Consider the following 14569-nt stretch of genomic DNA (forward strand, 5'->3'; position numbering starts at 1 on the left):
AACACATATGAAGAATGACCTTGTAGTAGGTTGATAATGTTGCGGCCCAGTGAATAATAATTATTATTATAATAGTAGGAAATCTAGCACGTATTGAACACCTTACTTCATATCTCACTTAATCTGTTTTCAACAAGCTTATGACATGGGTACTTTTATTATACCCATTTTTCAGATTAAATAAGTTGCTCAAATCACACAGCAATAATTGGTAAACTAGAATATGATCCAGGCAGCCAGATTCTATAGTCCTTACTCATAACTATAATTCTTTACTTAAGGATTTTGTAATATTTTAAATCCTGAATATTATCAAACTATATCTGATTTTGTTTTAGAGGTACACTATGCCTTTGTAAAAAATCACATGAATAGATTCTTTTTTAAAAAGATTTATTGAGATATAATTCACATAACTTACAATTCACCCATTTAAAATGTACAGTTCAATGACTTTTGGTATATTCACAGATACGTATAACAATCACTACAGCCAACTTTAGAACATTTTCATCACCCCAAAAAGAAACCCCATACTTATTAACTATCACTCCCTTATCACTCCATCTGCCCCAGCCCTAAATGATGACTAATCTACTTTCCGTCTCTATTAATTTGCCTATTCTGGACATTTCACATGAATAGAATCACATAATATGTGGTCTTTAGTGACTAGCTTCTTTCACTTAGCATAACGATTTCAAGGTTCATCTATGTTATAGCATGTGTCAGCACTTCATAGTTTATTCTTGTTTATTGCTGAATAGCATTCCACCACTGTATGAATATACCATATTTTGTTCATCCATTTATCAGTTGATGGACGTTTGGGTTGCTTCTACAATTTAGCTATTGTGCTGCAATAAACATTTTGTGTATACGTTTTGGTATGGACTATGTTTTCGCCTCTCTTGCGTGTCTATCTAGGAGTGGACTTGCTGTTCATATGGTAACTCTATGTTTAACAACTTGAGGAGTTGCCAAAGTGTTTTCTAAAGTGGCTACACCATTTTACATTCTCACCAGCAGTGTATGAAGGTTATAATTTCTCCACATCGTCACGCACACTTGCTGTTATCGGACTTTTGGATTATAGCCATCCTAGTGGGTGTGAAATAGTATCTCATGATGATCTTGATCTGCATTTCCTGATGCCTAAGTATGCCAAGTACCTTTTCATGTGCTTATTGGTTATTTGTATTTCTTCTTTGAAAAAGCGTCTATTCCGTTTTTTACCTGGTTATTTGTTTTCTTATTGAGTTAACAGAGTTCTTTATACATTCTAGATATAAGTCCCCTATGAGATATATGATTTGCTAATATTTTTTCCCATTCTGAGGTTTGTCCTCTCACTTTGTTAATAGTGCCCTGTGAAGCATAAAAGGTTTAATTTTGATGGAGTTCAATTTATCTATTTCCTTCTTTTGTTGCTCATGTTTTTGGTGTCATATCTAAGAATTAATTGCCAAACCCAAGGTTATGAAGACGTATCCTTGTTTTCTTCAAACAGTTGTATTATTTTAGCCCTTACTTTTAGGTCTTTGATCTATTTCACGTTAACTTTGTATATGATGTGAGGTAAGGGTCCAACTTTATTCTTTTGCATATGGCTCTCTAGTTGTCCCAGCACCATTTGTTGAAAAGACTATTCTGTCCCCATTGAATTGTCTTGCCACCCTTCTCAAAATTAGTTAAGCCTAGACACATAGGTTTATTTCTGGAATCTCAATCCTACTTTATTGATCCAAATATCTGTCTTTAGGCCAGCATCACACGTCTTCTTTACTGCTGCTTTGTAATAAGTTTCAAAAATGGGAGGTGTGACTCTTCTTACTTTGTTCTTTTTTTTCAAGTCTGCTTTGGCTCTTCTGGGTCCTTTGAAATTCCATATGAATTTTTGGGTTAGTTATTCTTTTCTTAAAAAAAGGCCTTTCAGATTTTGATAGAGATTGCATTGAATTTGTCTATCACTTTGGGAAATACTGCCATCTTAACAATGTTGAATTTTCAATCCATGAACATGGCACATATTTCCACTTATTTAGATCTTCAGTTTCTTTCAATTTTTTCAAAATATAGTTTTTAGACTATGTCTTGCACTAGTTGGTTAACTTTATTCCTAAGTATTGCATTCCTTTTGATACTATTGTAAATGGAACTGTTTTCTTAGTTTCATTTTCAGATTGTTCATTGGAAGGGTATAGAAAAATAACTGATTTTTATATCTTGATCTTCTATCCTTCAGTCTTGCTAAACTCATTTACTAGTTCACCTAGATTTTTAGTGGATTCCTTATATTTTCCCATATATAAGATTATGTCATCTGCAAATGAAATAGTTTTACTCCTTCCTTTTCAATCTGGATATCTTTTCTTTTCTTTAATTGCTCTGGCCACGACTTCCTGTACAATGTTGAAGAGAAGTGGCAAGAGCAGACATTCTGGTCCTATTCGTCATCTTTGGGGGAAAACATCCAACTTTTCACCCTTAAGTATGATATTAGCATGGGTGTTTCATATTTTCCCTTCACAAGGTTAGTAAGTCAACTTCTATTCCTAGTTTATTAAGTGTTTTTATAATGAAAGTGTTTTGGACTTTGTTGAAGGCTTTTTCTGCATCAATTGAGATGATCATGTGGTTTTCACATTTTCTTCTATTGATATGGTGCATAATGTTACTTTATTTTTGAATACTCAGCCAACCATGCATTCCTGGCATAAATTCTACATGGTCAGGGCATATAATTCTCTTCATATGTTGCTGGATTCAGTTTGTTAATATTTTGTTGAGAGTTTTTATATGCAGTACATAAGAGATATTGACCTTTAATTTTTCTTTTCTTATGCTGTCTTTGTCTGGTTTAGGTATCAAGGTAATACTGACCTCATAGAATGAACTTGGAAGTGTTCTGTCCTCTTCTATATTTTAGATTGCTCCATTTGAAACAATGTTACTTCAAAATAAAATTAAAAGCCCAGTCTTTTCTTCCTTAAAACTTTTGATACACAAATTATGAATATCCACACATAGGGTACTGTATGACAGTCCCCCTGAATTAATTTAAATATAAATGTGTTAACATGAGTAATTCTTAAAAATAAATAATCAAGTAAAAATGAAGCAAGTTACATAAGATACATGTACTTGAATTTCACTTACATAGTTTAATATACACAAAAGTACTATAAAAATGAGGATTATAATTAGACACATTTCAGAATTACTGCTACGCATGGAGAAGGGGGGTAAAAGAAATGGAGTAGGGGTACACAATGAGCTTAACTAGATCTAAAATTTTCAAAGATATGTGAAGCAAAAATGAGAATATTTTAATACTTAATAAATTTGAAGGGGACTATTATGCACTTATGCTGTATTTCTTGTAGTCTTTCTTATACCTAAACTATTTCATAGTATTAAAGAGAAAACAAAAATTATCTGAATTTTACATGAAATTGTAGGAATAAAAGATCTAACCTCACGAAAATATATACTTATTTTTCACTTAATTGCTGATAATTTTTATTAGGGGATAGTCATAATACTCACCATTCGATGCTGTAAAATCAATAGCCACCGTGAAATTGATTTGCGTTCTAGAATATAAGTAAATAAGAATCATTAATAATTAAATAACCTCATAGAAAGGAGTTTGCTTTCCATGTGTTATATTTTTTTTTTTTTTTAATAGTGTTTTTTTTTTTTTTTTTTTTTTTTGAAAGATTTTATTTTTTCCTTTTTCTCCCCAAAGCCCCCCGGTACATAGTTGTGCATTCTTCGTTGTGGGTTCCTCTAGTTGTGGCATGTGGGACGCTGCCTCAGCGTGGTCTGACGAGCAGTGCCATGTCCGCGCCCAGGATTCGAACCGACGAAACACTGGGCCGCCTGCAGCGCAGCGCGCGAACTTAACCACTCGGCCACGGGGCCAGCCCCCCATGTGTTATATTTTTTAATATCACTAATTTTCTTAAATGTTATTAATAGCAACTATGGTACAGTTCACACTTGGTAGCATCAGATAGGCAGTTTTACAGGGTAAGAACTTGGCAAAATACCTTTACAATCACACGACTGTAAAATGAAAAATAAAGTGTCGGGAATAAAAATGCTTCCTATACGGGAGCACAATAACTAAGTGAGGGGCTCATAATGAAGAAGTCAAATTGCAAATAATTATTTGCCAGTCTCTAATGTCAGCATTTATTATTGATTTCAAAACTATTCTGTAGTCAATGTGAAATTATTATGCCCTTAAAAGTGTGACATAGCTAAAATCATCTCTAATAATATCATTCCTTAAACTATGTAATTCTTTCCAACACTCCTGAAAACACAGGATTTTCTTCTGTTTTCTTCAGAAAGGCATAATATTTTAGATACCCATCTATCCCTCAGTGCTCACAGCCTTCCTGTGTGTATGTGTGTGTTTATAGAGATAGATAAATATTTATATAGATGAAATTGGTTATATACATACACTTGAAATTTTCAGCATATGGTAGTTACTAAAAGTTGTTTTGTTGGGTTATTATTTTTTTCTGATAGAAACCAAAGAGGTGGTATTCAAATAAAAATTCACTCCTTTGCATAGACCTGTGCCTCTTTCTATATGTAATTCCACCTCTTTTTCACCAAAGAGGTCATAAAAACACAAATAAGTGACAATGATCTGATTACTGGGATAAACTGCAATCACATCTAGTTTAAAAGATAATTTTTAATTTAAATGGTAAATCATTTGAAAAAATGAGTACTTAGACTATCTTTAGTAACGAATTACTTTTGGCATACTGCACAATTGATTTCATAGTTCAGAGTCTGGAATTGTTGTTAAAATGGTGATGATGATGATGAAGATGATGATGATGGGCACTACAGCATAGAGTCCCTTGGAGTTCTCTTAGTATAAAGTATAGTACTATTTCCTTCTTTGTCTAAAAATTCAGCTTAAAAGACCCTTAGAACTATTTGGGTATTGAAACAAATTCATACATTTTTTTTTCCTAAGAAATGAACAACCTTTTGTGCTTTACATTTAACAAAAACTAATATAGATTCTCTTTATAGCTATACAGTAATTTTATTCCTCAGAGTAGAAATTAGGTTTATAGGTTAAGAATATAGGCTAATTTGGAGTATAACACCAACCAGTATGAGCCAAAATGAGTTAAAAACTTTTAGAAGAAGAATATAGTGAGACATTTGGGAGAACATTTTGAGATAATAGATTCCTTTGAGGAACTGAAAAGAACAGACACCATCAGCATATTGCTTTGTCATTCTGCTGCTAAGGAGAGAACAGTAATACAGGGTAGTGTGGCTGGTGTATTAGAAAGGGAATAGCTTTTGTGTCTGAAAGAACTAGGTTTAAATCCCAGCAACCCAGTTGCTGACATTAGCCAAGTTTCAAAACTCTCAGGGGGTAGGTGCCTGGAACACAATAATAAAGCAAGGGCTGATAGAAAAACTACATGAAATATTATATACATATAACACATTATATACATACACGTTACATTACATATAATGTGTTTTTACATAGCTTACATCAATTAACCACATAATTTTTAAAAGACGATACTCTTATTCTCCTTTTGCAGACAAAGAAATCTATGCTCACAAAATTGAATAAATTTCCACATGAGCAATAAATACCAGTATTAGAATTTGAATTCACATCTAACCTCAAGTCATATTCATAATCTCTATACTGCTCTATTTCTACAAGTAACTATTTGTAAACTGCCTGGCTGTATAAAGGATAGCGATTACTATGTTACAAACCTAAAAATGATACTACACAGAGATCCTTAATGATAAAGATGCCAGCACAAATTCTCATGCTTGAGCAAATTTGTCCTTCTATCAAGTATGTTATTAAATACATAATGACAAAGTTATGGGTATAAATGCCTTTCTACGTTATTTTATTCAAATGAAACCTCCCTAGGAATGAATAAATAACTTTGAGCTTCAGGAACATACGTTTTAGCACATCATAAAGGTCAGTTTGGGAGTTGAGTCTTTAGATGAATCTCCCTTAGGTTGTAGGGATAGACACCATGCCTTGATCAACTCTCTCTTATAACAATGTCTGCACAATACTTTCCACATATTGGAACATCACTGTATTTATTGAGCGAGTGAATGCATTCATTTATAATTGTTTCTAATACGCTCTCCAGGCTAGCCCAGGATATATAGCATAACCAACAACTTCTTAGAAGCATTAATTGGATAATTAGAATTAGTTCAATAATTAGAGACACAGAGGTCATTTCAAAGCTAAAATTGTGCCTAGCAAAGCTACAAAGCAAAGGTATGGTTACTAACCAAAGAACTATACTGCATACAAGAATGAAAAAAGAGAAAGAAGATATTTGTTATTAAACTACCTTACTGAAATCTCTAGTTAGCTAAACAAACTAAACTACAAAACCAAGTAGATTAGCTACAAAAAAGTGACGTGTAAAGAAAAGAAGAGAAAAGAAAGAGGGAAGGAAGTGAGGAAAAAGGAAAGGAGGGAAGGAAGGAGGGAAGGAAAGAAGGAAGGAAGGATGGAAGGAAGGAAAGAAGAAAAGGAAGGAGGGAAGGGGAGAGAGGGAGTGGTGGGAGGGGGGAAGGAAGGCAGCACCAAGAGTATCTTTGAAGCTTTGAAGCCTAGGACCCTCCAAGACTAAGTATGAAAGATTGGTGCAATTAGCACTAAATGATAACTAAGACCAATTGGTAATCATGGTGCAACAGAGAATCTCAAGTAAAACAGAATCCTTGATGCATATCTAGTGGTTGATTGATTTTGAGGTTTGATGAATTCTTTGCCTTATTCTGCGTGTCAGAAAGAATCTCACTCCTTTACTGTTTTGAATCAGCAGTATTCAAACCAGAAGGGAAATATGGTGGCTCATTATGGAAAACATTTCATGCTTGTGATGGTCCTTTAGCCTATTATCACACCATTTGGATTTTTCCATTTAAAAAACTGCAATTCAACAATCATTTATTGAGCATCTTCTGATTGCCAAGCACTATGTTAAGTGACAAACAGAAAATGGGAGCAGACTAAACACTATCCTTGAACTCTTAGAACTTACAATTCCAGCTTTCTACTATTAAAAACAACGACAAAACAGCACAGCAGTTTATCATTGAATTCATAATAGCACAGCCTATAACTCAATTGTGCATTTACTGTGGATACCAGCTGTTCATTCCCATGATTCCTAAGAGTTCTATTCATATTATAATGTATACTTACCCTACAGTGTCACATTCTATGAATTTTGAAAATATTAACTAGTAAAAGTTTTAAAGAAAGTTGTTAGCAATACTATAACCTTAGGCTATAAGACAGATTTATTGAAGACTTTGATAAGTGATTTATGTCCTAAAAGGAAATCAAATAAAACATCTTCATCAGTAACCCTGTTCCTGTTTTGTGTTTTTTATTTATTTACTTTGTGTTTAATATTGCTTGAAGTCTAATGTTACAGAAAAAAAAATCAATCGTGTCAAAGCAAAACATCTGAATTGACACAAGATGTCTTCTGACAGAATATTCATAAAACTATCACATATAAATCCTCAAAACATTTTGCTTAGCAAGCATTACTTTGGCTGTCATTTTATGTTTTAGAAGCAGACAAGAAAGAGCAGGATTTCAAGAAACTCAGAAAGGAGTTCTATATTCTAGAATAGAAAAAAAGGCATGCCTGCCAAATTTCATGAGTTAGTAGTGACATCACGTGAGACTTCCCAATGCATACATCCTAGTCCTGCTAAAATATATACTTGGAAAATGTCCCTGTTTTATTCTGCCACCTTTTTAAAATTTTTTCTTTTTTAAAGATTTTATTTTTTTCCTTTTTCTCCCCAAAGCCCCCCAGTACATAGTTGTATATTCTTCGTTGTGGGTCCTTCTAGTTGTGGCATGTGGGACGCTGCCTCAGCGTGGTTTGATGAGCAGTGCCATGTCCACACCCAGGATTGGAACCAACGAAACACTGGGCCGCCTGCAGCGGAGCGCGCGAACTTAACCACTCGGCCACGGGGCCAGCCCCAATTCTGCCACCTTTTTAAAAGATGTGAATGTCAGATAAATCAGATGCCAAGATGGAAGATTTAACTAGCACAGCAAAGATCCACAGAAAACAAGTATATATGTGCACGTCAAAGAGAACTACACACACACATACATACGCACACAGACACACACACAAAGAGTAATACCATCTTAGATAACTTTTCTATAGCTATCATTATGAATTAATTATTGAGAACTAATAACTGTGATGGGAGTTTGCAGAAGGATTGTTTTACTTTCTTTCCAATTTCAAATTCTGTTCAGTTGTACAAATTGAATATTAGCAACATGAAAGATGAACTTTTCTCCACCCTTCCTTTAAATTAATCTTGACAAATGCAGATTCAGATCCACTAGCTGTTGGAATGTAGAACCCAAAAATGTAGTTAAGATGCCCATCCAACTCTACTATCCCTCTCATTCTTGCCTTGCTGGCACCAAGGCTACGCTTCTGCCTTGATTTACTGACATGTACTCTAGGCCACACATGGGTTCTGGAACCTTCCCTGAACCTGTGGTTCACTTGCCTCAAGCACTATTATCAACCTAATCCTTCTTGACCTGAGCTCACCACTGGCTAAATCTTCAATCTTTTTCCACCTTATCTTTTCCTCCTTTCTTAAAAGTAGTTCAACTACCTGAATGACAACACAGATGGCTGTCTGATTCAAAATTTTGCTGCATCTTCAAAATTCCTGCTTTCCACATCCATAAACTACTCACAGGATGAACTGCCCTCAACAAGTGAGATCTGCTAGAATGAAGGCAGGCTTTGAGATGCACAAATACAAATTCAAATATAAGTACTTTCACCTACTTGCAATGTGATCTTGGAAAAGCTATTTAACCTCTCTATACCTCATTTGTAATAAGTTAAAGATGATAAGCTTTCCTTGGATTGTTGCTGTGAGGACTAGAAAAGCATCTGTCCTTAGTAGGCACTCAATAAATAATTGTCATGATTATTATCACCATTATTGATGCTAGTTTTTGGAGACCCAAGTTTAGCATACTTTTTTGAAAACTAGAGGAGTGCAGTGCTTATCAAATTTCTGGATCTCCCAGAGTTTCAGGTTATTTCTCAGAATCTGACCCTCCCATGTCATATTTCCTTTCCTTAACACCAGCTACTAAGGTCCCAACCTGCCCTACCCAAAACTGTACCATGAATAGAATATCTAACCTTGTTAGAAGGTGTTTTCTGGATACTTCCTCAAAAAAAGAAAAATCCCTCTAATGAAGTAATTGTAAGCTTTGGCCCCTGCCTTATTTTCCTCTCTATCCTTGCCAACATTCTAGATTTCTAGGGGATCCATGAAATGTCAAAAGTAAGAAGAATAAGAAACTGAAGGTAAGTGATGTGATTCTTCAGCTGTTGATGAGAACATTCTTGGTCCTCATTAAATCCAGTATCCATCAATTAACAGATCTTTGCGCCTTCTCCAGACTCTGAAGACTGATGTCACTATTTTTTTTAATACAAGGTTGTTCCAAAGCACAGCTTCACAAGGAGGCAGGCTGATCTTGCTGCAGTTCAATAACTCCTTATTATGAAAGGTATGAAAGATGGCCAACCTTTTTGGAAACGATTAGTTTAGAAAATATCTCATAAGTGCCATAATCAAAATAAATAAAATAAAAAATAACCCCCAAAACAAAAATAGAAGCACTATCCAATAGAATCTCACTTAAAATGAGGTAGGTGCTGAAGAGGCAATGATGTCTCGTAGAAAGATTATGAACTTTTTTCTCTTTTTTAATTTTGATTTTTGTTTTTTGAGGGAGATTAGCCCTGAGCTAACATCTGCCACCAATCCTCCTCTTTTTGCTGAGGAAGCCTGGCCCTGAGCTAACATCCGTGCCCATCTTCCTCTATTTTATATGTAGGACGCCTGCCGCAGCATGGCTTGCCAAGTGGTGCCATGTCCACACCTGGGATCCGAACTGGGGAACCCCGGGCCGCCAAAGCGGAACACGTGAACTTAACCACTGTGCCACCGAACCAGTCCCAGAAAGATTGGAGTTTGCATCCCAGAATCACAACTAGCTAGTTAGTTGACTCCTTTGCAAAACTACCAAGTCTTTGAGTCTCAATTGTCTCCTGTGATAAAGAGACGATAGCTACTTTGAAGTCCTCTAGTTACTAGAAATAAAACCCTGAAGCACCCGCACATAACAAATATTCTGCATGCTGGAGGACAAATCTCTTGAGCAACCCACGTCATCTTCTCGTTCTTATTAATCTTTTCCTCTGTTAGGTCAGAAAGGCCAGTTTTCTCTTTACATTAATATGTGTTTTTTTTTTCATTAATTCTTCCCATAGTGTTTGTTAGTGGTGTGTCAAGGATAAGACAATGAATCTCCAATCGGTGTAGGTAGTAGGAGGCCCACTGTCTGTAGATAACTTCAAAACAATAACGTAATCTACTAATATACAGTCTAGGTTTTAATATCACCACACACCAGCAATTCTAAGCAATGTCGGTGATAAACCCGCCCATCCTACCACAACTTGCCTTTGGTAAGCCATCCTTGTTTGTTTCACGCTGTTTCTCCTTCCCCCAGCCCCCAACCTTTCAATTGCCCACCAGAGAGAAACTATTTTAGTGACAATATAGTTAAAAGCACACACTCTGATCATGAAACATAACTAACAAAATGCTTGATGCAAAATAGATTGTCAATATTTTGGCGAAATGAACATCAGTTCCGATGATGAAGGATACATGCGGTTTCCTTTGACTTTGAAATGAATAGCTCCAAAAAAATCATTTGACAAATAACAAAAGGTGGCAATTAAATCACAATCTGTTTTTTATATATCTTAGTTGCAGGTCCTTCTACTTGTGGCATGTGGGATGCCGCCTCAGCATGGCTTGACGAGCAATGCCACGTCCGTGCCCAGGATCCGAACCAGTGAAACCCTGGGCCGCTGCAGCAGAGTGTGTGAACTTAACGACTTGGCCACAGGGCCAGCCCCTCAAATCACAATCTTAAAGCATATAACTGGCTATCTTTAGACTTTTCAAGTATGCATTTTATATGTACAAAAACTAGAATCAAGCATAACCAAAACAATGTTTATGAGTCTTAATATTTGCAAAAGTTTGTTTTCTAAATCTTAGTTTAGATGAGTTTAGTTAAGATACAATAATACTCTATGTGAATATATTTATAGAAGGCAGAATGGCTTTATTTTTATTAGATTTATCCTCATTCAGCACTGCAGAGTTTTGCTCTCCACTGATTTGGTGGATGCAAAACAGTTGTGTGCCACAAGAAGCATTATAAAAAATCTTAGACACGTATATTCAGTTTTCAAATAAGAAATTGGATTAGGCAAAAAAAGAACCTTATAGTGTTGCATGTTCTGGCAGGATGTGCTCCCTGAGGCAACATTTCCAATAAAATGTCACCGATTTCATAAAACGAAGGCAAACATTTTACAGCATCACTGCACTTGCTTTAAGTATTTTAAGGGAAGAAATCCTTATGGGGCTTGTTGATAACTGGACTTACTGATATTCCACTCACCTTTAGAAGAGCAGTATCGAGAAGTTCATTTTAGCCTTTAAAATGAGCTTCAATAGGTAGGTAGCTCTTTATTTTATTCTAAGACTTTTTATTTCTTTTGAGTGGGATATAAGCCTTTGATCTATAATTTCAGACAAGTTTTAGATTCAGGGTCAAGAGTTGGGTGAAGATTGACTGGAATGGAAGGAATGTCCTGGCATTATCCTCCAAAGAGAATTGTACTACAAAAAAATGACTTTTATTGACTTTTTAAGTTTGAAGATATCTTTTTCTCTCTCTGTCTCTGATAACGAGGACAATTATCACCAACAATATTATGATGATCAAATGAAATAAGACATATTGGAACTTTAAACAAATTCAGATTATTCAGAAAAATGATAGCTAGCATTTACTGAAGGCTAACTACATGCCATGTCACCCACATAGCCATTCTGTGAGAATTTTTTTTTTTAAGATTGGCACCTGAGCTAACAACTGTTGTGAATCTTTTTTTTTTCCCTGCTTTTTCTCCCCAAATCCCCCAGTACATAGTTGCATATTTTAGTTGTGGGTGGCTCTAGTTGTGGTATGTGGGACGCCACCTCAGCATAGCCTAATGAGCGGTGACATGTCTACATCTAGGATCTGAACCAGCGAAACCCTGGGCCGCCAAAGCGGAGTGCGTGAACTTAACCACTCGGCCACGGGGCCGGCCCGAGATTGTCATTTTTATTTTTATTATTATTTCATAAAAATGGAAACGGGTTATGCTAGCAAGAGGCAGATCTAGGATTCGAACCAGGCAGTTAATGCCAGAACCCAAATTCTTGGCCACTACTATGTACTGCCTCAATTATCAGCAACCACTTCTTTGCAACTGACTTGATGTTCTGCCAAACATTTACCTCTTATTTTTTGATTCTTTCCCAGAACTTGCCCACTTAGCATCTCCCCGACTACTTTCTCTCATGCTCCCTTTTTATTAAGATGTGAGGAAAACAAGCAGTTCATGCTTCTAATCTTGATCTTGCCTTTCCTCCAAGTCACTGAAACCCAGATATACAGTTAAGTTGAGATAATTTCTGGCAGAGGGAACACAAAAGCATTTGTTCTTATCCCAAAAAGCCTGGTCCACCTGTGTTGTTTGGTGAATGTGGTATGAGATGTGGAAAGAGGAAGGTCACAAGATGATAAAATCTGAGAGAGAGAGACATGGGGGTTTGTAATCCAGTTCACTGAATTGTCACGTTCTTGTTTAAAAGTCCTATGGGTTTATAATGTTTCATTATGCTAAGAGATTTGGGGAAAAGTGTGGAAAGCTGGGCTTAAAATGGCTTTCTAATTAATCTATATTTATTCAGCAGCTACTTTGTGTTCAGCTCTACAAAAATATTTTAAAATTGCCTGTCCCTTTGAGAAGATGTCATACAAATAGACAATTAAAAGGACACCCAGGGAAACTAGCAATCACTGAATATAAGTGGTAGGGACTTGTGTAGCTCATTGGGATCAGCGGGATGAGAGTTTGGGCTTTCTTCAGAGGAGGAAAATGACAGTCTGTAGGCCTGCAAGTTTGTAATACACTCAATTTTCTGATAAAAGCATAGAGCAGGGTTTTGGGTTGACACGATACTCTGGTAGCTTAGAGGCACTCCGTGTGACCAGAATTTGTGATCTGTTTCCCCGGTTCATCTGCCAGTCAAAGAGATGTGGAAAGCTTTATAGATATTTGTTCCCTGGTCACATTAGTGGTGGAATGAAGAGTTTCACGCAGACTTGAAGTCACAGAGGACTGAAGGCTGGGCAAAACCCAACTGAAATTTATGATTTTGCCTTCAGATACTTTCAGTATGAGCTGTTTGGAATATGGAAGTATATATTCTCCAAATCTGTAGAGGTCAATAAACTTATTTCACAAATAATAATAGTCATAAAAATGATGCTGTTGCTCTAAAGGAGTATCTTAGATTTCAGAGCAGTTTCTGATTTTAAATGAATCTGACATGGTCCTTATCAATGATAAATGGGATATTCAATGCCACAGATTAAGGATTACTGAATAAACACCTTTAGGTACCAATTATATCACACTTTTAATATTGAAATTATTTCTTAAGGAGTACAAAGAAACAAAATAACCACAGGGATAAATGTACAGAGTATGACTAAAAATAATAACCCCAAAGTCAATAATCGAGAAGAGGCAATCAGTTTTTATTACTATATAGTAAGATCTCCTTTGTAGAATATTGTTCTTCTATCTAGAAAATAAAACTCTACCACCTCAAGTCATAAAATGCATCTTGTGCTCCAGGAAAAGCACAGTGCTGCATCACCAAAAAAGCCCTAAAAATTAGATTTTTATTTCACAGCATATTTGCATAAAAATTGGATCTTGGCTGATTTAGAATGCTGTGTCTCATCTGCTCACCGTGTACCTGAATCCATAAACCTGTCTACGGCAGCTAAACGCAGTGCTTTAGGCATTGAGACAATGAATGAAAAGTAACAAGCTAACAATACGGTTTCACAAACAATCAAGGTTATATTTTCATGTAAATATCTACATCAATAACGACTAAAGTAATGGAAGCCTAGACTACCCAATACTAAGAATTAAGTCCATAAAGACGTTCCTTTGAAGGGGAAGATATTAAATGACAATGAAAACAATTTTAATATTTAAATGTGTTCATTCTTAACTCTGCATAATGTCTACTCAGATTCATAAGAAAAAAATAACATTTTTACAACTTTCTATTCAATTCTTTTTTTGTGAGATGAAAGAAGGGAGATGAAATTTTAAAGTGCATTTCAAGAATTTCTTTCTAAGCGTTTAATCACAGTGTGTGAGCCCACCATGTTCCACATTAGTCACTTGTCCTGCCTCCTTTCTCTAGTCTCATGCTCCCATACACCCGGCAAAAGGGAAATGGTTTATAAAATTAATGCAGAAAACACAATGAACAC

At 35.6% G+C, this 14569-nt stretch overlaps 1 protein-coding gene across 1 annotated transcript in view; it reads right to left on the reverse strand.

Moving 5' to 3' along the window:
- CPNE8 (copine 8) overlaps nucleotides 1-14569 on the reverse strand; it is a 209521-nt gene that overhangs the window by 45801 nt on the left and 149151 nt on the right. Inside the window, exon 14 of the mRNA XM_046685801.1 lies at nucleotides 3550-3596. Within this exon, the coding sequence (XP_046541757.1) occupies nucleotides 3550-3596 (47 nt within the window). The remainder of the gene's footprint in view (nucleotides 1-3549; nucleotides 3597-14569) is intronic.

This window comes from Equus quagga, chromosome 1 (genome assembly GCF_021613505.1).
Source record: "Equus quagga isolate Etosha38 chromosome 1, UCLA_HA_Equagga_1.0, whole genome shotgun sequence".
Lineage (NCBI taxonomy): Eukaryota > Metazoa > Chordata > Mammalia > Perissodactyla > Equidae > Equus > Equus quagga.